We start from the raw sequence: 25071 nt of genomic DNA on the forward strand, positions 1-25071 counted from the left end.
TGAACTTTTTAAGACAAAGAGGCTATGAAATGTTGAATGAGATTTTCCATTGTTACTTTCTATCACAATTCTTACATTATTCAGTTAAAAACAGAATAATACTCTTATGGTTTCTCTTTGTAAATTGGTGAATAAGGTAAAAGCAAAGCATTGCAAGTTAACTTACTGGCAGTGTTTTGGATGGTATAAAAAGATCAAAGGATTTTTGAAAAGTAAAGAAAAATATACACTTTATTTTTTTCAAATTATATTTTTTGCACTTCAAAATCACTTGAAGAATAGTTCAAGTTTATAAAGTTACTATTGTTGAACAGAATTAAACAAAATTCCTGAAAAGGAAAGCCAAAGTTACTTCATTGTACTAGTGAAGGTAGATGATTCAAGCAAGCCATTACAACAAAATTAGTCTAGGTCACAGATGCTTATTATTTTTTCCTATAACTTGAGGTTGTATCAGATTGTGGGTCACATTAACTTATTGGTATTGATAATAAGGCAAATTAAGTATCTGCCTACATTGGCTTAATTTTTTTCCTGAGAAGAATATTCTCCAAGTCAAATTATATTTTCATACCTACAAATATTTTATATAACTTCTACAAGATATTTCTTAGCATTAGAACACATGTTTCATAACTTGAAGAAATTATAAACCATGTTATGAAGCAGCTATCTCTCTAAGCAAAGATGTGTATTTTCTGTGAGTTTGCACTTGTACTGGATGACTTTCTTTGAAGTTGAAACAAGGACTTGTAGCTAAGACTCACTTGTAAAAATACAAATTCTTTTACCTATTCTCATATCAGCTATGGTTGAGAGTGTGTTTACATTGTAAATGAAGCCTCCATCTTTTGAATAGGTAAAGGAGAAATCTAGAGCTCATCAACTCGCTTTAGTTTGGAGACAGTTTGAGATACAATTTTACATAGGTTGATATTACCTACAGGCAGGAAACCTTTTCACACAAAGAGTTATACATTTCTCTGTCCAAGATATATCTGGACGTGAATAGGGCAGAGATTGAATAGGTTCTCAGAGATAAGCTCACAGCTCAAGGGAAAAGTTCTAAACAAAATAATGTGGCCAGGTGATGGTGGCATATGCCTTTAAACCCAGCACTTGGGAGGTAGAGGTAGGTGAATTTCCGAATTTGAGGCCAGCCTGGTCTACACTATTTCCAAGTCTCAGCTACTTGATCTGACACATGGAATAATATTACTGAAGAACCATGGTAGAAGGATAATTGATAACTCACAGAACAGCATGAAAACCTTGAGATAGCCAGGGAGCATAGTGTCCTGGGTCAGATATCCAGGAGAGGGAACCTAACAAGTGTAGAAAATGCAGACCATTTGCAACCTTGCAAACTGTTTTAATAGTGAAGGAAACATAACTCTAAGAAGCGCTTAGTGTTCTCTAAGTACTTTCTCTAAGTACTTTCTCTAAGTACTACTACATGGGAGACACAGTGGAAAGTATAGTCTCCTGTGAAATATGTTTTGCAAGAACATGTTTCATATTCTGAAACAAATTATATTCCATATTATAATAAACTCAGACCAACTTCTTTTTTTTTCAAAAGTCACAAAATGTATTTATTCAACTCAGTAAGAATCTAGAAATCTGAAGACATATCCTTTGAAAACTAAGGTAACAAAAGACCTTGGCTCTAGATCATTTGGAAGATTACCTGCTGGGGAATGTGTAGTATGTTTTCAATTAGCATTTTTAAAGCACATTTATTTTTCCTTCATGAATCTATTTGATTTCTCTTCCAGGTTACTATTTTAAGAAACCATATATTCAAGTTGTAGATTAGGCACTCTGAATGTCTGTGCAGAACTCAAGTGTTGTTCCAGACATCTTCTTCTTATAGACAGCATCAAATTGCTCAGTTTGGGTCATTGTGAAGTAATTTTTCCAGTCCCCAACAATACCTGAAAATAATAATAACACATGAAAGAGTAAAACACGAATTACAAAGAAAAAACTAACAGACACCAGGGAAAGGCAGGATACTTAAGGGATGAAGTTGAAAAATAATTCATTTGCTTCAAAGAAAATTTCTAATATGAAAGAACAAAGAAAAGTGTTATTAGTTTGATTCTAACTTGGAACAAAGGTAATATAATATATAGGCACATACATTTAGGTATCTGATTGATCTTTAAAAATAATCTCATATTGAATAAATATGACTGTTCTATAGTATCATTTAAAAATATTGTCATCAAAAATGAGGCTTATAACTAAGCACAGAGTTCATATTTCAAGAGTTATTTTAAGAGAGATGATTTTTTTATCTAAGTTCTCAATAAGTATACTATTTCATAGGAGAGATGTTATATTTTTTCTCACTGTCCTGGGTCATGTTCAGCGGTAAGAAGACATTTTATTTTCCAGTTATACTCTGGAAAAAAGGTAACTGTTTATTGTCTAGAAGAGCCATCAAATAGGAAGCAGATGAGTATAATTTCCTAGAATTTACAAATGAGAATTCTGTTCTCATTGGAAGATACTTGTCCCCTAATTCACAAGATTTCAACATTCATTGTGATTTAGATGAGAATAACATCAAAACTAAACATAAATAAATAAGACCTCTGAGCCATCTTGAGACAAACAAATGACTTTGAATGTTTCAAGGAACAAGTGCTTCATGCAGGTATTCAAAGGGAGCCTGTACTATACCTGAATTGAGTAAACACTCATCTTATTGAATGAGTAGATGAATAAATGAATCTAGACAATTGCCACAAATATTTTATATTCATTCATAATTTCTGGTTAGAGTCTTCTAAATTCTTATGTGTTATTTCATATAGTATTTTTCCAAAATTTATACCACAGGTGTTATGTTTTACATATTATATCAATGTTGCAAGTAGAACATTGGATAATTGATGTATTTAATGTTATTTATTTAGAAAGAACTACAGCCTAGACAAAGTTTGGATGAGTCTAACCACAGGACATGCCATTTTCTTCCTTTCCAGGAGATATAAAGACTTCACAATTTTATGTCAGCATATTTTCTTCATTGATGAAGCTGCACAGCACAAAATGTCAGATACAGACATGGGATTCTTCAGTTGTTGAGCTATCAGGAGATTATGTCCATCTTCATAAGACTGGAGTTATACTCTGAGAAATAGCACTCAGTGACACAACTGATTTGAATTACTTTAACAAGAGAATTATTTTAAAATCTTGATTAGAGAAAATTTTATGTAAATAAATGTATATGCATATACATCAGTCATGTTTGTTCCAAATTAAAATAGTAATATCACTTGTCCTTGTTCTGTTATATTATAAATTATCTTTGAAGACAAGTGCCATGTTTTCCAAATAAATTTAATACTTGCTAGTTTATTAAGATTAAAATTATTATTAAAACATCATAATATAATGCATTTCAAAATTGTTTTGACTGTATGTCTATATCTACATAGACACTTTGTTTTATTTTTGTTCAGCACTAAAGTAGATCCTATTTTTCTGTCTCTATTCCAATAAATAATAATCAGAATAGAGGGTAACATTAGTAAGAATAAAGTTTTTAATTATTTAAGTTACTAATCTATGATAAGTGTTGATTTATTATTACTGATATGGACTATGAATAAGAAGCCACGATAGATATGATTTACTTCAATGTAAACAAATAATTTCAACAGTGAATTCTGTAGTCTTTTAAGTTAAATTTGTACTCTGTTTCCTGTAATTTAGATAGTATTTGTAAGTAGGAAAAATTTCAGGAAAGGAAAAGAAACTTCTTTTTGATGAGGCATCTTTATAAAAATGACAATTATTTTTTGAATGATATGAAGCTTTTAAGAAGTTGCATTTTGCTAGGCAAACTGCCAGTGAGGAAAGAAAAGGGTCTAGGCCAATTTGTAGATGGACAGGAAACTGCATAGTAATTGTAAAAGTCAACTGCATTTAGAGTAGCAAAGGAGAAAGGCATTTATTGAACCTTTAGTAACCTTATATGTACATTATTCTTCTTTGTAAAACTGAATCTAACAAAGAAACTTTGTATTTTAGTTTTCATTGATTTCCTATGAAGAACAGAAGCTTTAAAAAGTTAAATAAAACAGTAAAAGTCAGAACTGTTTTTTCAGAAGAAAAGAAAGGTGACAGTTACATACAGTTAGCAAAGTTTTACCTTTTCTCATGAAAGGGGACTTGCTGTGGTCCATCATTGCTGTGGGCAGATGGGTGTAATTGACCAGGGGGTTTTCCTTCATCATTTCAAAGGAGGTGTGATGGACGATCCTGTCCAAGGCCTCTTCATCCAAGGTCTTGTCTAGAAAGCTGGCTATCTTCTTGATTTCTTTCTTTGGGTTCTGTCAGTGAGTTGAATGATAAATGCATGGAAATAGAAGACATGTAACATTCCATGAGCTTCTGCACTCAGGTACACAGAAAGAAACACTCAAGTGTAACTATAAAAATTAAATAAAATTAATCTTCACCTTTTAGCTTATAGTATACTATGACTTAAGGTTTGTTACTTTAAGGTAGACAATTAAACCATTGATATATCAAAAAGATTTTGAGAAAAATAATATTGAAACTAAAATTGAGAGATTCTAATATTTAGAATTAAACAAACTGTACCATCTATTGAGAGGTTGGTTTCAATTCTTAGGAGAAGACACAGCTTAAATTCTTAGGATAAAATTTTGAAATGTTTTCCATATGGTCAAAAAAAGGGAAAGAAGTGGTTAGAACTAGGTTTGAGGAGTTAATGTAAATGAGAAAATTATAAAAACCTGGAAAGATAAAAAATGTTTGGGGAAAAATAATAACACTCTAGGACATATTCATGAAGAAATTGGACTGTATTTTTATTAAATAGGAAAACTGACATTTTAAAACAGTCTTAGCTCTGTATGTGCATTTATATACACATGTATGTATTAGCAAGAGATCTTGCAGTAAGGGAAGTTTTGGCAATATATTCAGGTAGTGGAGAAGAATGCAGTGTCTGCAAGATCAGTAAGAAGGAAGAGCTCATTGAATCTTCCTTTGCAACACATTCTCAATAAACAAGACCAATACTATATATATATGGCAGCAGGCATGGAGGAATAAAGGGGGTGAGAGTGAATCTGTGTCCCACCGGAGTTCTGGTGCTCTGAGTTGGCAGACACAGAGAACTGCTACACTCTCCATGTGTCCAGGGTGGGTGTCTGGCTGTGTGAAGCCATGGACCCCAGCCCTGATGGGGTGGACAGAGGGCAATCTGAAGTCTCTGGGCCTCACAGAGGCCAGAGATAACAGGTTCTCAGTCTTGGACATCCCAGATGCCACTGTATGTCACAGAAGAGCTGAGAACAAAGTGGGGTCCCCAGGGGTGGCTCAATCAGCCCTGGAGCTGAAAAGAGGAGAGGGCAGGGAGAGAAGGGGTGCTGGGTGGTTCCCACGCAGGCCAGAGTCCTTGGTCAGGTCTGTGGCTGGAGTGCAGAAAGGCCTTATGTTGGGAGGTTCAACATGGCTCTTTAGGAAGAAACCCTGTCCCATCTTTCAAGTACCACAGGCCTTGATGAGCAGAGACATTCTATGGTTTTAGAGCTTTACTGTAGAAAGGCAGAGATAAAGAGAGAAGATAAAAGAAAGAGAGGGAGCTGGGCAGTGGTGGCATACTCCTTTAATCCTAGCACTTGGGAGGCAGAGGCAGGCAGATTTCTGAGTTCGAGGCCAGCCTGGTCTACAGAGTGAGTTACAGGACAACCAGAGCTACACAGAGAAACCCTGTCTAGAAAAACAAAAAAACAAAACAACAGCAACAACTACAACTACAACTACAACTACAACTACAACAACAACAAAAAACGAGAGAATTGGAGAAGTAAGGAGGAAAAGGAGATCTAGAGGTAAGAATGAGAGAGATGATACCTTAAGAGAGGAGGGGCAAAGCAGCCCATTTTGTAGTGTACTGGGATATCTTGCAGTTGTAGGGTAGCTATGGGGAGGAGCATACCTGGCTATTGTCAGGTAACTGTGAGGGTGGAGTCTAGCTAGAATGCTTGAGGCTTTGTCTGCATGACTGATAGTCACAGAATTATGGAGTTGGAGTCTCTGTGGTGCTAGGCATGTTTGTGAGAATGTGTTTCACTCTTCCATCCCTTGTAGAGTTTTCTACTGAGTCTCTGGAGCAAGCCTCACTCAACAAAAACAGGCTGCCTTTCATGGTTCCATATATATATGTACATGTGTACATATATATGTATACATATATATACACACATTGTCTAAAAGTGTCTATATGATAGAAAGCAAATTACTGCCTACTTAGAGTAATGTATGTAACAGGTTTCAGGGGGATTAAAAAATCTTTGGATATTCTTCAAGAACTCCTGGGGCTGGTCCAAACATCAATCAGAATATATATCGCTTTGAATAAATCACATTAGATTAATGAAGAAATTAATCAGCTAATGTCTTCTAAGGATAACATAGGACCTCACTCAGAACTGGGGTAATTTAGATTCTCTTTTGGGCTGAAAACTAACTACAACTTGGATATAGTGGAAATTTTCAGGTTATTTGAAGTAAAATATGAGATATGCTCTGAGGTCTCCCAGAAATACATTCTGAAGCATCACCATACACAGAGTCATGCTGCCACTAACAATTTGGTTACTACATTCAAACATTCTTAAAGTAATCACATTATCAAAGGTTCTTTTCATGTATGACTACTGAGGCACAATATTTATGGGGAGCACCATGTTAAGTACTGTAAGCATAGTTTCACAATCGACAGGTTTTTAGTTTCTATCATGGATTTGAGAATTGAAAGATGTTCTAAATTGTATATCTGGACTTCTTAAAACAAAGAAACATTTCCATAAATTTTTCAATGGTATGTGAGGGTAAGAATGATTATCCAGTTTTAGTAGAATAGACCAGAATAATGGCAAAGGATACTGCAGTAATGTTGAACAAAGTTGCATCACACAAACTAGCTGAATTCATGAACTAAAATAGAGTGAAAAAGTTCCTAAGAAACATAAGAGAGATACAACAGAAATCATTTGACTCAATTCAAGCCCAGAGCATACGAACAGTAGACTTCATTTATACTATACTCCAAACCTAACTGAAATCATGGAAAACAAAAAAGAAAAGGAAAGTTAACACCTAAAGGAAAATAAAAATTGTAAAGAATGACTTGTTGAACAAAACGAATTGAGTATGCTTTGGAGCCTGCTATATTAATTCCATTGCAGATTTGAAATTCAATTTAAAAATACTGAACATACAAATATAGGGATGACTCACAGATAAATATTGGTGGAAATGCTGAACAAAGGCATGAAGGTCACACTACGTCAAGCAAGTGCAAAGGGAAACAACTGGGAGCTCACACCGATACCAAGCACACAATCATGAGTGCAATGTCCTGATTAACCCAGGGTAGAATTTGTGAATGAAAGGTGGGTTGAAAAGAAAAGAAAAAATATAGATAAATGATTTCACAATTGCAAAGTGGTTACTGATCTGATAGACTTGCAGATAATAGACATGGGTAATAGGAAAACAGCCATTTAATTTGGCTTCCAAATTTAACTTGAAAAAAAAAAAAACAATGAGTTTCCTGTGACACAGTGTACACATTATTCAGAATAAATATCTAATATGTTACCTGTTTCAATTCTTCATAGTATAAGTAAAGTAAAGGATGCTCTTCCCTCTTTTCCCACCAACTCTTAACATGATCAAACCATGAACCATAGGCCACTAAAATAGAAAAATAATAGTATTTTCAGAAGTATTCATCAGATCAAATCTTTGTGTGTGTGTGTGTTTGTGTTTGTGTGTGTGTGTGTGTGTGATAAGTCAATTGCAAAGACATTTTGTGGATTTTAGTAATCAAAGAAGGTGAGACTACAGGATAAGTTTCCAAGAAGGTAAATTTAGTCAATAATAGATTTACAATCAGCTTTGAAAACATACATTACAAAGAGAGTATTCCAAGTAAGAATAGATTATTGCCACTTAGTCATGCCGACGCCCATGGAAAATTCATTACATAACAGAATTTGAATCTAAATATCACAGAAATCACATGTGTAGTAGCTCTAGCTAATGATGAGAAAAACATGGAGAAGAACTTTTAACACTGGGAATGTGTTCATATGCCAGTGATAATTATCATACTTTGCAAGATGAATTTTATGGTAAACATTTAAATATACCTTCCTACAATGGAAATTAATATAATAAATTGTACCAAACTTGAATGTTCTGACTTTAAAAATCATGAAAGGTAACTCAATTATGTAAATTTTGCAACATTCTAAGTTAAAAACTAACATTTTAAAGATAAGGCTTAGGCCTACCTACCATTTCCAGCTAGGAATTTCTCCAGATATTCTTCCCAGGTGCCAGGAAGAGGATTAATACTATTCATCAGATCAAAATGATAATAGGAGACAGCAACATCCTTGCCATTTCGAGCAAGGTAAATCATCTACACAAGAAAGAAAAAAAGCAAAGGGTGCTGCATTATTAATAAAGAAATACAATTATAAGTTAATAAAAGAGCAAAGGACTTTTTCTTCTAGAAATTGTGGTTGATAATGCATCTATCAGCACTTCTCCCCATCCTCCCTCCTCCTCTGCATCCTCCTCCTCCTCTTCCTCTTCCTCCTCCTTCATCTCCTTTTCTTCCTCCTCCTCCTTCACCTCCTCCTCCTTCTTGTGGAGGTATGAGCTTATTTGACTTATATGTTATCATTATAAGAGGAAGCCAAGGCAGGAACTAAAACAAAAGTGATAAAGGAACACTGTACATTGCTTATTGGCTTGTTTCCCACAGCTTCCTCCTCAGCCTCCTCTCTGTCTCTGTCTCTGTATCTCTGTCTCTGTCTCTGTATCTCTGTCTCTGTCTCTTGCTGTCTCTCTGTCTCTTTCTGGCTCTCTCTGACACTGTATGTCTCTGTCTTTGTCTCTGTTGTTCTCTCTCTCTCTCCCTCTCTCTCTCCTTTTCTCATAGCATCCCCCTTCTCTCCTCCTACTTTATTCCCCAATTTCCCCCTCCCAACCCACAATGGAGAATCAAGTCTCATCAGGACTAAGTACATACTCTTCCACTGAGGCCAGACAAGGCAGCCCAGCTATAAGAAAGGGTTTCAAAATCAGTTAACAGAATACAAGTCTAAGTCAGTGCCAGCTCCTGCTCCAATTGTTAGAGGACCCACATGAAGACTAAGCTGCACAGTTGCTACATGTGTGTGTGGGGGCTGGCAGGGGTGGTTAGATCCAGTCTGTTTTTCGTCTTTGGTTGGTAGTTAAGTCTCTGTGAGTCCCATGTGCCCAGGTTAGTGGGAGCTCTGTAGGTCTTCCTGTGGGGACCCTTCTTTCTCCCTCAATATTTCCCATGATTCTTCCATGAGATTGGATGAGCTATGCCTAATGTTTGTATGTGGGTCTCTGCATCTGTTTTCATGAACTACTAACAACACTTCTAATGTTGAATCTCTTCACATGAATTTATTAAGGTTTTGGTTACCATACAAAGATGATACTTTCATATATAAGCGTGATTACACTTTGTTTGACCTTACACACACCAAATTCTTTACATAAACTCAAGTAAGGAGAACTAGATAATTTGCATAGCAAAGTTACTATCAAAGACATCATGAAAATTTTAGGCAAATAGATGGAACTTGGGAATATCATTCAGAGAGAGGGAACCCAGATCCAAAGAACATGCATGGTATGTAGTCACTTATAAGTGGACATAAGCTATAAAATACAGGATACCCACACTACACTTCACAGACCCAATGAAGCTATATAAGAAAGAAAGTCCAAGCAAGATGCTTGAATCTCACTTAAGAAGGGGGAATAAAATTGTTGTAGGAGGGAAATGGAGGGGGAGAGAACTGGGTAGGAGAGAGATTGGGGAGGGAAATGGGAGTAATTCAAGATCAGTTGTGGGAAGGGACAGAGAAATGGCAAGATGGCAATGTGAGTGAATGGAAATCTATAGCTGGCAGGTTGGGGAGGTTATGAGTATCTCAAGATATATGATATGGGGATTCATTTGGGTCGGAGCCACCCCCACCATCTTCCTTCTGAACCTGACAGAGGCCACCAGGGGCCCTAGAGTACTCTCCATCTTTCAGGACCTCAGGATCACCTCGGAATCATGGTTGAGTGGAATGCAACATCAGGTCCAAAGAATCAAGGAGGATCTTGTGCCAGCAGAAGTAGGGACAGAGGAACCCCACCCAACCAGAGGCTGGGATCCATTCAGTTCAGGGCCAGCCCAACCACCTTGGCATGAACCCGGCCAAGGGTGTCTATGGCCCCAGAGGACTCTCCACACCACAGGACCCCTAGCACACCCAGGACCTCGTGATCACCTGAGAGCATGTGGAGGACAAAAGAAACAGGGCTTCTTAGACAGGGTCCCTTTAGGACTTCATCCTCAGCCAGGAGGAAGAGCTGAGCCCCAGACCCCTGGGCACATTCCTTGCCAGAGGAAAGTCGGCCTACAGGGAGGGTCAGAAATCTGGAGCTCTGACCCCAGGACTCAGTAGGTGGATCAGAGCTCCAGACTTCTGGACACCTGCCCTACAAGAGGAGAGCTTGCCTGCAGAGAGTGCTCTGACCACTGGAACTCAGGTGAGAGTTGGACTCCCAGGAGTGCTGACAGAGGCTAACAGAATCACAGGAGGATGAGGCTCTAGTCAGAGACAGATTGAACATTAACACCAGAGATTTCCGATGGTGAAAGGCAAATGTAAGAATCTTACTAACAGAAACCAAGAACACTGGGCATCATCAGAGCCCAGTACTCCCACCTCAGCGAGTCCTAGATACCCCAACACACCCAAAAAGCAAGACACTGATTTAAAATCATATCTCATGATGGTGGTAGAAGATTTTAAGAAGGGCATCAATATCTCACATAAAGAAATACAGGAGAACACTGCTAAACAGGTAGAAGCCCTTAAAGAGGAAGCACAAAAATTCCTCAAGGAATTAAAGGAGAACACTGCTAAATGGGTAGAAGTTCTTAAAGAAGAAACACAAAAATCCCTTAAAGAATTACAGGAAAACACAATCAAACAGGGGATGAATTGAACAATACCATCCAAAATCTAAAAATGGGAGTACAAACAATAAAGAAAACCCAAAGGGAGACAACTCTAGATATAGAAACCCTAGGAAAGAAAACAGAAATCATAGAGGTGAGCATAAGCAACAGAATACAAGAGATGGAAGAGAGAATCTCAGGTGCAGAAGATTTCATAGGGAACATGGACACAACAATCAAAGAAAATCCAAAATGCAAAAAGATCCTAACTCAAAACATCCAGAAAATCCAGGACACAATGAGAAGACCAAACCTATGGATAATATGAGTAGATGAGAAGGAAGATTTTCAAATTAAAGGGCCAGGAAATATCTTCAACAAAATTATAGAAGAAAACTTCCCATACCTAAAGAAAGAGATGCCCATGAACATACAAGAAGCCTACAGGACTCCAAAAAGACAGGATCAGAAAAGAAATTCCTAATGACACATAATAATCAGAACATAAAATGCACTAAATAAAGACAGAATATTAAAAGCAGTAAGGGAAAAAGGTCAAGTAACATATAAAGGCAGGCCTATTAGAATTACTCCAGACTTCTCACCAAAGACTATGAAAACCAGGAGATCCTGGACAGATGTTATACAGACCATTAGAGAACACAAATGCCAACCCAGGCTTCTATACCCAGCAAAACTCTCAATTACCATACATGGAGAAAACAAAGTATTCCATGACAAAACCAAATACACACAATATCTTTCCATGAATCCAGCCCTTAAAAGAATAATAAAGGGAAAACACCAGCACAAAGATAGAAACTACACCCTAGAAAAAGCAAAAAAAAAAAAAAAAAAAAAAAAATCCTTCAACAAAACTAAAAGAAGACAGCGACAGCCACAGAACAGAATTCCAACTTTAATAATAAAAATGACAGGAAGCAATGATTACTTTTCTTTGATTTCTCTTAACATCAATGGACTCAATTCCCCAATAAAAAGACATAGACTAATAGACTGGCTACACAAACAGTACCCAACATTTTACTGCTTACAGAAAACCCACCTCAGGGACAAAGACCAATCCTACCTCAAAGTAAAAGGCTGGAAAACAATTTTCCAAGCAAATGGTCTGAAAAAAACAAGCTGGAGTAGCCATTCTAATATCAAATAAAATTGACTTCCAACCCAGAATTATCAAAAAAGACAAGGAGGGGCACTTCATACTCATCAAAGGTAATATCTCCTAAGATGAACACTCAATTCTGAATATCTATGCTCAAAATGGAAGGGCAGCCATATTCATTAAGGAAACTTTCATAAAGCTCAAAGGACACACTGCATCTCACACAGTAATAGTGGGAGACTTCAACACCCTACTGTCACCAATGGACAGATCCTGGAAACAGAAACTTAACAGAGACACATGGACACTAACAGAAGTTATGAAACAAATGAATTTAAAAGATATCTACAGAACATCTAATCCTAAAACAAAAGGATATACCTTCCTCTCAGCACCTCATGGTACCTCCTCCAAAATTGACTATATAATAGGTCACAAAACAGGCCTTAACAGATACAAAAATATTGAAATTATTCCATGCATCCTATCAGATCACCATGGACTAAGGCTGATCTTCAATAACAGCATAAATAATAGAAAGCCAACATTCACATGGAAACTGAAAAATACTCTACTCAATGATACCTTGGTCAAGGAAGAAATAAAGAAAGAAATTAAAGACTTTTTAGAGTTTAATGAAAATGAAGCCATAACATACCCAAACTTATGGAACACAATGAAAAGAGTCCTAAGAGGAAAACTCATAGCCCTGAGTGCCTCCAAAAAGAAACTAGAGAGAGCATACACTAGCAGTCTGACAGCACACCTAGAAGCTCTAGAACTAAAGGAAGCAAATTCACTCAAGAGGCGTAGTCAGCAGGAAATAAACTTAGGGCTGAAATCAACCAAGTGGAAACAAAAACAACTATTCAAAGAATCAACCAAACCAGGAGGTGGTTCTTTGAGAAAATCAACAAGATAGATAAACCCTAAGATCTGTATGACAAAAACTTCAAGTTTCTGAAGACAGAAATTAAAGAAGATCTCAGAAGATGGAAAGATCTCCCATGCTCATGGATTGGCAGGCTTAATGTAGTAAAAAATGGCTATCTTGCCAAAAGCAATCTACAGATTCAATGCAATCCCCATCCAAATTCCAACTCAATTCTTCACTGAGTTAGAAAGGGCAATTTGCAAATTCATCTGGAATAACAAAGAAACCCAGGATAGCACAAACTATTCTCAACAATAAAAGAACCTCTGGGGAAATCACCATGTCTGACCTCAAGCTGTATGACAGAGCAATTGTGACAAAAACTGCATGGTACTGGTACAGCAACAGACAGGTAGATCAATGGAATAAAATTGAAGACCCAGAAATGAACCCACATACATATGGTTACTTGATTTTTTACAAGAGAGCTAAAACCATCCAGTGGAAAAAAGACAGCATTTTCAACAAATGGTGCTGGCACACCTGGCAGTTAACATATAGAAGAATGTAAATTGCTCCATTTTTATCTCCTTGTACAAAGCTCAAGTCTAAGTGGATCAAAGAACTCCACATAAAACCAGAGACACTGAAATTTATAGAGGAGAAAGTGGGGAAAAGTCTTGAAGATATGGGCATAGGGAGAAATATCCTAAACAGAAGAGCAATAGCCTGTCCTGTAAAATCAAGAATCAACAAATAGGACCTCATATAATTGCAAAGCTTCTGTAGGGCAAAAGATACTATCAATAAGACAAAAAGCCACCAACAGATTTGGAAAGACTTTTTACCAATCCTAAATCTGATAGGGGACTAATATCCAATATATACAAAGAGCTCAAGAAGCTGAACTCCAGAAATTCAAATAACCCCATTAAAAATAAATAAAAAAATTGAGGTACAGAACTAAACAAAGAATTCTCAACCGAGGAATACCAAAGGGCTGAGAAGCACTTGAAACAATGTTCAACATCCTTAATCACCAGGGAAATACAAATCAATACAACCCTGACATTCTACATCACACCAGTCAGAATGGCTAGGATCAAAAATTCTGGTCACATCAGATGCTGGTGAGGATGTGGAGAAAGGGGAACACTTCTCCATTGCTTGTGGGATTGCAAGTTTGTACAGACACTCTGGAAATCAGTCTGGCAGTTCCTCAGAACACTGGACATAGTACTACTGGAGGATCCAGCAATACCCCTCCTGGGCATATAGCCAGAAGATGTTCCAACTGGTAATAAGGACACATGATCCACTATGTTCATACCAGCCTTATTTATAATAGCAAGACGCTGGAAAGAACCTGGATATCCCTCAACAGAGGAATGGATATACAAAATGTGATACATTTACACAATGCAGTACTACTTAGCTATTAAAAACAATGAATTTATGAAATTCTTAAGCAAATGGATGTATCTGGAGGATAACATCCTGAGTGAGGTAACTCAATCACAAAAGAAGTCACTTGATATGCACTCACTGATAAGTGGATATTAGCCCAGAAACCTAGAATACCCAGGATACAAATTCCAAAACACAAGAAAATCAAGAAGAAGGAAAACCAACGCATGGATACTTCATTCCTCCCTAGAATAGGGAATAAAATACCCATGTAAGGAGTTTCAGAGACAAAGTTTGGAGCTAAGGTGAAAGGATGGACCATCCTGAGACTGCCTCACCCGGGGTCCATCCCATTATCAGCCACCAAACACAGACACTATTGCATATGCCAACAAGATTTTGCTGAAAGGGCCCTGATATAGCTGTCTCCTCTGAGGCTATGCCAATGCCTGGCAAATACAGAAGTGGATGCTCACACTCATCTATAAGATGGAACACAGGGCCCCCAATGGAGGAGCTAGAGAAAGCACCCAAGGAGCTGAAGGGGTCTGCAACACTATAGGTGGAACAACAATATGAACTAACCAGTACCCCCAGAACTCATGTCTCTAGCTGCATATGTAGCAGAAGATGGTCTAGTTGTCCGTCATTGGGAAGAGAGGCCCCTTGATTTTGCAAACTTTATATTCCCCAGTACAGGGGAATCCGGGGCCAAGAAGTGGGAGTGAGTGTGTAGGGGAGCAGGGGATGGGGGAGGGAGTGTATACAGGACTTTTGGGATAGCATTTGAAATTTAAATGTAGAAAATAATTTTAAAATTTTAAGAAACAAAAACAAAGAAACAAAAAAGACTTAAGATCGGGGGGTGGGGGGTCCAAGAACCAAATAGGGTGACCTGAGCTGGCACTCACAGCATTGAGGATATGGAACATGAAGAAGCCATCTCCTTTAACCAGGCAGAAACTCCAGTGGAGTAATAGGAACACCAACCCACCCATAAAACTTTAGGCCCCAAATTTATCCTGTCTACAAGAAATGTAGGAGTGGGAAATAGAGCAGAGACTGAGGAAATGGCCAGTCAATAACTGACCCACTCTGATATAGCTCTCCCTTGTGAGGCTATGCCAGTGCCTGACAAATACAGAAGTGGATGCTCACAGTCATCTATTGGATGGGACACAGAGCCACTAATGAAGGAGCTAGAGAAAGTACCCAAGGAGCTAAAGGCATCTGCAACCCTATAATCGGAGCACAATATAGAATTAACCAGTACCCCCCAGAGCTGTCTCTCTAGTTGCATATGCAGCAGAGGATGGCGCAATCAGCCATCAATGGGAGGAGAGGCCCTTGATCTTGTGAAGATCATATGCCCCAGTACAGGAGAATGCCAGGGCCAGGAAGCAGGAGTGGGTGTGTTGGGGAGCAGGGCGAGGCGAGGGTATAGGGGACTTTGGGGATAGCATTTGAAATATAAATGGAGAAAATATCTAATAAAAAATTAACGGACCTAACTAGAAACCAATCTTATGTGCAAGCACCAATCCCTAACACTATTAGTGATACTCTGTTATGCTTGCAGACAAGATTCTAGCATGGGTGTCTTCTGAGACGCTCTACCCAGCAGCTGACTCATTCAAACACACTCAGCCAAACAGTGGATTGAACTGTTATGGAAGAATAGGAAGAAGGATTGTGGCCCCGAAGGAGATAGGATCTCTACAGGAAGACCAATGGAGTCAACTAACCTGGACCCTTAGGGCTCTCAGAGATTTAACCACCAACCAAAGAGCATACATGGGCTAGATCTAGGCCTTCCACAAGTATATAGCAGCAGTGCACCTTGGTCTTCATATGGGTCTTGAACAACTAGAACTGGGGCAATCTCAAAAGCTGTAGCCTGTGTATGGGGTAGGGTCTTCTAGCTGGGCTGACTTGTCTGGCCTCATGGGGAGAGAATGTGTCTATCCCTTCTACAGAGACTTGATGTGCCAGGGTGAGGGGATTTAAGGACAGGCTCCACCATATCAGAGGAGAAGGGGAGGGGAATGGGGAAGGGATTATAGGAGGAGGTGATTGGGAGCTGGGGGAAGGGGAGAGAAGAAAGAAAGAAAGAAAGAAAGAGAGAGAGAGAGAGAGAGAGAGAGAGAGAGAGAGAGAGAGAGAGAGAGAGAGGGAGAGGGAGAGGGAGAGGGAGAGGGAGAGGGAGAGGGAGAGGGAGAGGGAGAGGGAGAGGGAGAGGGAGGAGAGGGAGAGGGAGAGGGAGAGGGAGGAGAGGGAGAGGGAGAGGGAGAGGGAGAGGGAGAGGGAGAGGGAGGGAGGGAGGAAGGAAGGAAGGAAGGAAGGAAGGAAGGAAGGAAGGAAGGAAGGAAGGAAGGAAGGAAGGAAGAAAGAAAGAAAGACGATTAACTATTGAAGACCTTGAAATTTCTTGCTGAGTAAACCGGCACAAATAATTCACTAAGTAATGTCAACAAATATTATGAAAAGAATACATATTCTTTTCTCAATACTCTTTGTAGAATAACATGATCATGGGGCAGAAGGGATAAAAGTGGCAATATTAAACTGTTACATTTAAGTTTAGAAACTTCATATACATTAATTGAAATGAATTTTAAAAATCTTAACTGTTGATAGTGACAAACACTTATTATTGTAGAATTTGGGAACTGGAGAAGGAAGATGAGGAGAGTAATATCGATATCAAGGCCAGCTTGTAATACTTAGTGATACCTTGTCTCAAACAAACAAAATGGAACCAGAAGAGAGGAGAGAAGAGAAAACAAGGAAAGGGACCAGACGAGGTGAAGAGAGGATAAAGAAGAGATGGGGAGAGGATAAAAATGGAGGAGAAAGAAAAGAAAATAATCAAGCACCTTCTAGTGTAGGTCAGTTCTCCGTATTACAAAGCAAACTACTACTACTCACAATAAGAATAGATAAATGGACGGGGTTCAACGGAAAGCTTGACCTGTCATTCCCAATGTACCTTGCACTTGTTCTCCCAGAAGGATTTTGGGAGTAGATCGATTGGAAGATGTGTCTTTATTATCCGAGGTGATGGAGTTTTCTTCAAGAGTTCAACACCTGGGAATTTCAGTTTAAAACACAGAAAAATCAGAGTATCAAAGAAGCTCAGATTTGTTCATCCTTCCCATGAATATTTGTAAAAGCTATTTTACTGTGTACTTGTGCATGTGCATATATGTGCACATGTATGCATGTGTGCATGTGTATGTGTGTGTGAGTGTGTGTGTATGTTTGTGTTAGATGTGTATATCTGTCACAGCACTCTTGTGGGAGTCAGAGGACAACTTTCAAGAGTCCAACTTTTCCTTGCACTGTGGGTTCAAGATTCTTGTAGTATGCAACAATTACCTTGTCCTGATGAGTTATCTCATTGTCCTCTAAGCCTTTTTCCATTTTTTGAGCAATATTAAATGCAGGTGAATTTTAAATCAATTACACCATTTTTCAGAGTTCCAGGAGATAGTCAGTAGACAGGTAACAGTGTACTGTTGGACATTTATTTCAGTGTGTTAAAATATATATTATTTACTCCTTGTGAGATAGTTTTAAACTATTTGTGAATCTTGTCTTATTTTCTTTATTTCCAAAACGAGGAGTAAATCACTACTTAGTAACTTGGAATTTTATTGGATCTATTTCTGAAAAATTGTTCACATGTATTTCTATTACCCCTTTCATACAAATCTTAAAGTCTTATGAATATTTTAATTTCAATATCACTTAAAACTACTCTAATCTTTAAATTACCTGTTAATAGAACATATTCTTGTTATTTTCAGCCTAGGAGTGTCTTTTTCTGAAAAACTCTTACATTTGATTAACCAAGCCCAAACAATCTCTCGTTTTAATCATTCATAATTTATAATATGACAGTTTTAATTGTTTATAATAATTTATAATTCATCATCCAGCTGTTCTGTATAACACTTACTTGTATGTAACACTGCATGGACTTTGTCATTGTGTCTGAAAGTTTTAATCCCAATATTCAGAAGGATGAGGCATGAGAATCTTAAATTCAAGGCCAGCTTGGAGTATTTAGAGATGTCCATGGCAACCTATTCTTTAATAGGCAACATTTCACAAAAGAAATGCACTCAACCCACTGTTTTCATGCTTATTGCCCATGCTCAATCTATTATGCATATTATAACAAAATAAACAGCATATATATGATCATATAATATACAACATATAATATGTAATAGAATGGAAATTCTCTCAGAACAGGAATGCAATTTATGTCATTTACAGTGACTTTCTTGTTGACTGAACTCCATGGTCACAACAAATATTAAACTCAGCCAACCCTTTTATAACAATAGAAATAAGGTCATAAAAATCAAATAAAAATCTAAGGTGGCCAGTTAGAGTTTTAGATAAATAACATATTTTTCATTTGTGTCTCTTTTTTAGATCTTTGGGATAAACTTATTCTAAATCAAATGTTGTATGCTCTGAATTTTAAATGTAATTGGAGATTGGATATACTGGATTTATCTGAAGTTATTAACTAAAGACATAGAAAATTCAACATCAGATCTCAAGTCTCCAAACTGGCAGCTCCAGCCACATTTCCTAGTACAGAGAAATGAAAGTTGTAATCTTCTATAGGCATCTTTCCCTCTGTTATTCTTAGGCTGCCTTTCCTATGCCTACTTTTCCTTATCCTTGCCTCAAATTTCAAAAAAAGATTTCTTATTTTCATCTGTCTCAGAGTCATTTTTCCAAGCGAGGTGGTTTAAACTAGCCTTTTATATCATGAATTATGACTTCTAGGAGTTTATCAAGCTGTCACAGGTATCCACAACTGGCTCTAGAGTAGATCCAAGTACACCTTCATCTCTTGGTTAAACTTCAACAGACCTCTCTATGGCAACGGACTGAACCTTTAACCCTGCCTTCAGCAGTAATCTCAGACTCCCATATCTACACTATTTGGTTTTATATTTTTCTGTGGCTTTAAAGCTATAGTTAATTTTCAAGCTTTTATTTTACCTTTTACTAAAGACCACAGTTAAGAACCAACAGATCCCTTCCTCTGGAAGTTGCAAACCTTCTTCCTACAGGCCTTCTCCAGGGCAGTAAGGGAATCTATACTCTGCTGTTTAATTTGAAGTGTGGGAAGGATGACTCCCACTCTCCTGTGTTCTTATATAGGTTCCCTTAAAATGACATTTTACGGTTGCCTGTATGACCAGGCATTTCTAGTCCCTCCTAGCTTTAACGGTTTTGTTATCTCTACTATCTCAAACTCTTCATGATGGTACTTTTATAGATAGCCATTATATTTTGATTACACTTTTGTTGGTCAATAGCCTTGCTTCCAAGGTCTAATTAGGCTGAAAGTTGCCAAATGAATCTCTTTCAATTGATTATTTAAAATATCCAATACCTGAAATCTAACATTTTATTCAGAATTATTAATAACCTTACCCAAATTCACCCTTCCCAAGTTTCCAAATAAACCCATGGCTTCATAGAACACTTGGTTGACCTAAATAAAACTTCTGGACTCACCCTTCACTCTTCAATTTCCTCATACTTTGTAGGTGATCTGTCAGCCAGTCAATCTAAAGTATATCTCTAGCAATACAAATTCAATCTCACATAGCCACCTATGTAGACTTTGTATTTGAAACAACAAAAATGCCACTCAATGACTGACTCCCAAATTCTAAATCCATTCAACGTCTTCCCTAGCATGTTTAGAATAAAATTTAAAAAATTTTAAAGCATTTCACATTTTTATATTTAATCCTACAGTATATGATTCACGTTGCTTCACACCCCACTCCTTCCTTTTTCTCCACTGTTGCTTTAGTCCATGTGTTGCCCTAAGGTCTTTTATGCATCAATCCATTAACACTTCCCATTAACATGATGCTTCATGTTTCTACATTATCTTTTCTCAAAATATCTGTATAACTTTGGGCTGTAATTATGTGTAGCTAGAATTGAATGTGCCATCTAAGGCAATCTTTCTTATGATTATATCTTGTTCAGTTTCATTCTTTGGTTCTATGAGAGCTATAGAATTGATATAAGTTAATTTACTTTCTAATGTTACAATATTTGTGTGCATTCATTGATGAGATGATGCACATTTTATTAATAATTCTATAACTACAGTGAGTAATTCTTTACAATTATGCAAACACCTATGCTCTGTTTCTTTTTTCTTTCTTTATTCTTCTAATTCTGAATTGAAATTACAAATAGGACAATGTTAGGTAAGCATACTCTTGCAAGAATTATAATCTGATCTTACCTGATATTCTTATTCCAGGAACACTCAGTTCCAACATTGGAACTTTGGAGGTGATAACATCTCTCTTACATTTTTCAACATTTCCATCATTTAGAACCATGTCTACAATCTCACTAAGCCAAGTAGTACCTGTAACAGAATCCATGATCAGATTCTTTGTCTTTTTTTTTTATTAGAAATTTTCTTTATTTACATTTCAAATGCTATCCTGAAAGTCCCCCATACTCTCCCCCCACCCTGCTCCCCTACCCACCCACTCCCACTTCTTGGCTCTGGCGTTCCCCTGAACTGAGGCATATAAAGTTTGTAATACCAAGGGGCCTCTCTTCCCAGTGATGGCTGACTAGGCCATCTTCTGCTACATATGCAGCTAGAGACATGAGCTCTGGGGGTACTGGTTAGTTCATATTGTTGTTCCACCTATAGGGTTGCAGACCCCTTCAGCTCCTTGGGTACTTTCTCTAGGTTCTCCTTAGGGGCCCTGTATTCCATCTTATAGATGAGTGTGAGCATCCACTTCTGTATTTGCCAGGCATTGGCATAGCCTCTCAGGAGACAGCTATACCAGAGTCCCTTCAGCAAAATCTTGCTGGCATATGCAATAGTGTCTGGGTTTGGTGGCTGATTATGGGATGGATCCCCAGGTGGGGTAGTCTCTGGATAGTCCATCCTTTCGTCTTAGCTCCAAACTTTGTCTCTTTGTCTTAATGGTTTGGTTATTATTTAATGATTTACACTTTGAGAAACTCACACATGTAAACATGAAACATTTTTGTTATTTTAAAAAAAAATACTTTTTGAGATGACAACACCATGACATCATTTGCCCCTCCCATCCCTCCCTCTAAATTCTAACATGTCCCTCCACAGTCCCCATACCAGCTCTGAAGATAGGATTCATCTCACTTCTGTGGCCACTCACACACATACACAAGTTCCCCACATATAAACAGCTATACATATACACATGAATAAAAGAAAAATGTAAGACAAAAAAGGCAGATTAAACCTGGATTTTTCAGGATGAAGGACTCACCTGATTTAGGGTAAGTGGTTATTACAATGTCACCTGGTGTGCTCTGGAACTCTTCAATCCTTTCCCAATTGAGTGCAAAAGCATAGATCATGGGGTAGCCATGGATCATCTTCAGATCTTTTCTCCAAACGTCTTCTGAGGCACTCATTTTTGCAGCAGGCTGAACAGAAGGAATAGAAGGAGTAAAAATCAGGTTCTGTGTGACAAGTGTTAAACTTAAGACTATATAATACAAAGTGAACTTTGGCTTTATCACAGTACACACGGAAACACGAAGGGTAACTTGTGGGTGTAACACTACAGACTGGCAAGGGCAAAAAATGCTTCTATGAAAACATAACAAAGGTTTTCAAAATAAGCTTTTAAGAGAAGGGGGATTATGCCTCAGTAAATTAAATCATTTTAGACAGATATATTCTAGAAAAAAAACCCTCCATTTACACTAAAATATTAGCACTTTAGCTGATATTTTAGTGTAAGTGGAGGTAACTTTAGAGTTAGTTTATTGTCATTCTGAGTTTTACACTGAAAACCCTGCATACATTTTGTCCTCTTCTAGGAATTGTTTCTTTGTCACTAGTCTTAAGGAAATGATGCAGGATGCTATAAATCTCTGTGCATGCCCACACATGCAACTGTAGGCTTCAGCTATATGAGCACCTTGGAATTAGAGGTATTTTGATTTCTTTTTAATTTGATTAAGTTACCCATAAAGTCTTAATTTTTAATTTAGCTTCTAGTACTGTTTTATATTTATAACATAAACTGACATATCAGAAGTAAGTTCTGGTCTGTGTACATATGCCTGTGCTATTGGTCTCTTCTGAGATCTTATTAGAAAATCACGGTATCCAGGTCCCAATTTAGGCTTAGGATCTACATTTTAATGAGATCCTGAAATTCTCTGTAATAAGCAATGCCTTAAAATTTAAGAAAGATGATTCTAAGTCACTTTAATTAATCTCTACCAATGTAGTTCATAGATATGTAATTGACGAAAGTGGATTCAGTGTCAAGAAAATATATTGCTTTTTTTTTTTTTACCCATTATCACCATTCCTTACCCAGTCTTTTTAAAAGTTGTTTTATTTACATTCCAAATGTTGTGCCCCCTTCCCAGTCCCTCTTCCAAGAGTTCTTCACCCCAATCACCTCTTTACCCAGTCTTAAGATGTGCCTTTCATTTTGTATTTGGAATGAGGAAGCAGCTCTATCCTGTCCAGAATCACAAAGGAGGAGTGGCCACCAGGAATGGACTTTGGCCTGCTCACTGACTCATGCTGCTTATGTACTGTGGGCTCAGCCCTGTGTTTTAAAAGAGCTGTAACTTAACCCATGCATATAAGAGTCTTTTTGTTTTGTGAGGGGATTTCTTTTAAGTCAAGGAATTATTTCTTCTCCACCTAGACCTCAAGCTCCTCACATAGGAAAACTCTAACAGCAGTAAATGAAGTGTGTACCGTGAGAACAATCCATGCACGCAGTTCTGAACAGAGCCACCGCACCAGGGAAGGCATGCACGAGCAGTTCTGCCACCTATCAGTTACCAGGCTGACTGAACAGACAGAATGGTTAATTCTGAGTTCAGTATTATAGGACAGATAGAGGACAGAGGACAGAAAAGCTATCAATGGTTGGTATTGTTGAGCCAGATATGCTGAAACATGGTGTTCCCTGTAAAATATGGAATAGACTAACAAAAAGCCTGTAAGTCACGCAGGAAAAGCTATGGAGATTCTTTTTTCACTTATACAAAATCTTCATTCAAGTAGAGACATAACCTAAGATTAAAGTACCTAAAATTCATTCTAGGAACATCCAACAGATTAAAATAGGATTAAGAATATGTACCTTAGGAGACAGTAACTGAGTCATCTGACGTTAAGACTGAGTGATTCTTCACATGAAAAGACCTGTCTCTTTAATCAGAACTGTTTGTGAGACACAGTACTGAAAAACATGAAAGAAAGAGAGAAAGAGAGAGAGAGAAAGAGAAAAGAAAGAGAGAGAGAGAGAAAGAAAGAAAGAAAGAAAGAAAGAAAGAAAGAAAGAAAGAAAGGAAGGAAGGAAGGAAGGAAGGAAGGAAGGAAAACATGAGTCTGTTTCTGCTATTGACTTTTTTTTTTCAGCCAAGTGTGTTTACAGTAAATAAATAACAAAATTTATTTCTGTCTGTTACACATGAACCTAGTTCTACAATCACAACTCTAGTCACCACAGTCGGTGTGCTCTTCACAGTGTGCACGAGTGTATTTAACAGTGGATGTATGATTGGGCAGAAAACATTGCAGAAGGGTTTGTTTGTTCCTGAATGGGCTTAAAGTTCACAAGAACCCTGCCACACCACCCCCAAATCCCAGCACGCTTCAAACGCATTCTATTGAATCCAAAGAGTTAAAAGCAGATACTGGAAGTTAGATATTCTCAGCATAGCAAGACATTAATGGAGAATTGCCTTATCTGGCATCACTGGGAGGGGAGTCCCTTGGTCCTATGGAGGCTTGATGACCGATACAGGAATGCTAGAGTAGTGAGGCAGAAGTGGGTGGATGGGTGAGCAGCCTCAAAGAGGCAGGGGTGAGGGAGGAGGGGATAATGGACTTGTGGAGGGGTCACTGGGAAGGGGTATAACATTTGAAATGTAAATAAATAAATTAATCAATTTTTTAAAAATTATGAAAAAGATACTCAAATTGCAAAAGCGCTCAATGTAACACTCTTGTAGGTCCACAGAGCTCTATGGATAAAAACTTGAAGGAAAACCATTTAAAAACAGATTTCCTCCTGTAGTGTTGCAGACCCCTTTAGCTCCTCAGATACTTTCTCTAGCTCCTTCATTAGGGACCCTGCAACCCTACAGGAGGAACAACAATATGAACTAAGCAGTACCCCCAAGAGCTGTGTCTCTAGTTGCATATGTAGCAGAGGATGGCCTAGTTGGCCACCAATGGAAGTAGAGGCCCTTTGTTTTGCGAAGATCATCTGCCCCAGTACAGGGGAATGCCAGAGCCAGGAATCAGGAGTGTGTGGGCTGGGGAGCAGGGCAGGGGGAGGATATAGGGGGCTTTGGGGATAGCATTTGAAATGTAAATGAAGAAAATATCTAATAAAAAATGCCTTAGAAGATAGATTTCAATTCACGTTGTGATCTTATTGCTCAGATTTTACCTTCAATCAGAACGAATGCTGCTGTGAAGAGCCTTCAGAGTTGGTGGTGACCTGAGATGGAGCACCTCATTCTGTGCTCCAGAAAGGAGAA

General features: G+C 37.8%; 1 protein-coding gene across 4 annotated transcripts; it reads right to left on the bottom strand.

Annotated features, from left to right (window-relative positions):
* Positions 1-202: 202 nt before the first annotated feature.
* On the bottom strand, positions 203-25071 carry Sult1b1 (sulfotransferase family 1B, member 1). Of its 4 annotated transcripts, none has more exons than NM_019878.4 (8): positions 24981-25071; positions 21813-21972; positions 20777-20905; positions 17465-17562; positions 8362-8488; positions 7661-7755; positions 4172-4352; positions 215-1937 (listed from the first exon to the last, which is right to left on the bottom strand). In NM_019878.4, the coding sequence occupies exons 2-8, from the start codon at positions 21958-21960 to the stop codon at positions 1816-1818; spliced, it is 900 nt and encodes a 299-aa protein (NP_063931.1). In that variant the 5' UTR covers positions 21961-21972; positions 24981-25071; the 3' UTR covers positions 215-1815. The 4 variants fall into 4 exon arrangements, with proteins under 4 accessions (NP_001369766.1, NP_063931.1, NP_001343872.1 ...); NM_001356943.1 differs by lacking the exon at positions 24981-25071 and adding an exon at positions 22973-23098; XM_006535152.4 differs by lacking the exon at positions 24981-25071 and adding an exon at positions 22877-22896 and having other exon boundaries at positions 239-1937.

Source organism: Mus musculus, chromosome 5 (assembly GCF_000001635.26).
Source record: "Mus musculus strain C57BL/6J chromosome 5, GRCm38.p6 C57BL/6J".
Taxonomy (NCBI): Eukaryota; Metazoa; Chordata; class Mammalia; order Rodentia; family Muridae; genus Mus; species Mus musculus.

Excerpts from the sequence above, each read along its gene's own strand:
- Sult1b1 (NM_001382837.1), bottom strand. The coding sequence starts at position 21,960 with ATGAGTGCCTCAGAAGACGTTTGGAGAAAAGATCTGAAGATGATCCAT. Across the intron at positions 8,489-17,464 it reads TCTGGGAGAACAAGTGCAAG|ATGATTTACCTTGCTCGAAA; the intron begins GTACATTGGGAA and ends TTTCTTGTGTAG. Across the intron at positions 7,756-8,361 it reads GAAATTCCTAGCTGGAAATG|TGGCCTATGGTTCATGGTTT; the intron begins GTAGGTAGGCCT and ends TTTCTATTTTAG.